The sequence below is a fragment of the Apis dorsata genome, unplaced genomic scaffold (genome assembly GCF_000469605.1).
Source record: "Apis dorsata unplaced genomic scaffold, Apis dorsata 1.3 scaffold_98, whole genome shotgun sequence".
NCBI lineage: Eukaryota > Metazoa > Arthropoda > Insecta > Hymenoptera > Apidae > Apis > Apis dorsata.
In genome coordinates, this window is record NW_006263396.1 from 102944 (window position 1) to 103181 (window position 238).

Consider the following 238-nt stretch of genomic DNA (forward strand, 5'->3'; position numbering starts at 1 on the left):
CGTTGCAAATATTTCTTTCTCTAAGCGGCAACAGAAATTGCGCTCGTTGTTGGACGAGTACAGTCGATTGATGAGCAATAAGATGCTCAAGATGTTTAAGAAGAAGATAGAGAATCCGTTGAGAAACGTAAGTTGAGATAAACATCTCGTACAGATATCGTATCGTAAGAACATTCTATCTGAATCTTCGTTGAACGTACATATATATATATATATATATATATATATATATACAGAA

General features: G+C 33.2%; 1 protein-coding gene across 1 annotated transcript in view; it reads left to right on the plus strand.

Annotated features, from left to right (window-relative positions):
- LOC102675401 overlaps positions 1-238 on the plus strand; it is a 2643-nt gene that overhangs the window by 2017 nt on the left and 388 nt on the right. The window contains exon 4 of the mRNA XM_006612094.2: positions 26-130. Coding sequence (XP_006612157.2) covers positions 26-130 — 105 coding nt within the window. The remainder of the gene's footprint in view (positions 1-25; positions 131-238) is intronic.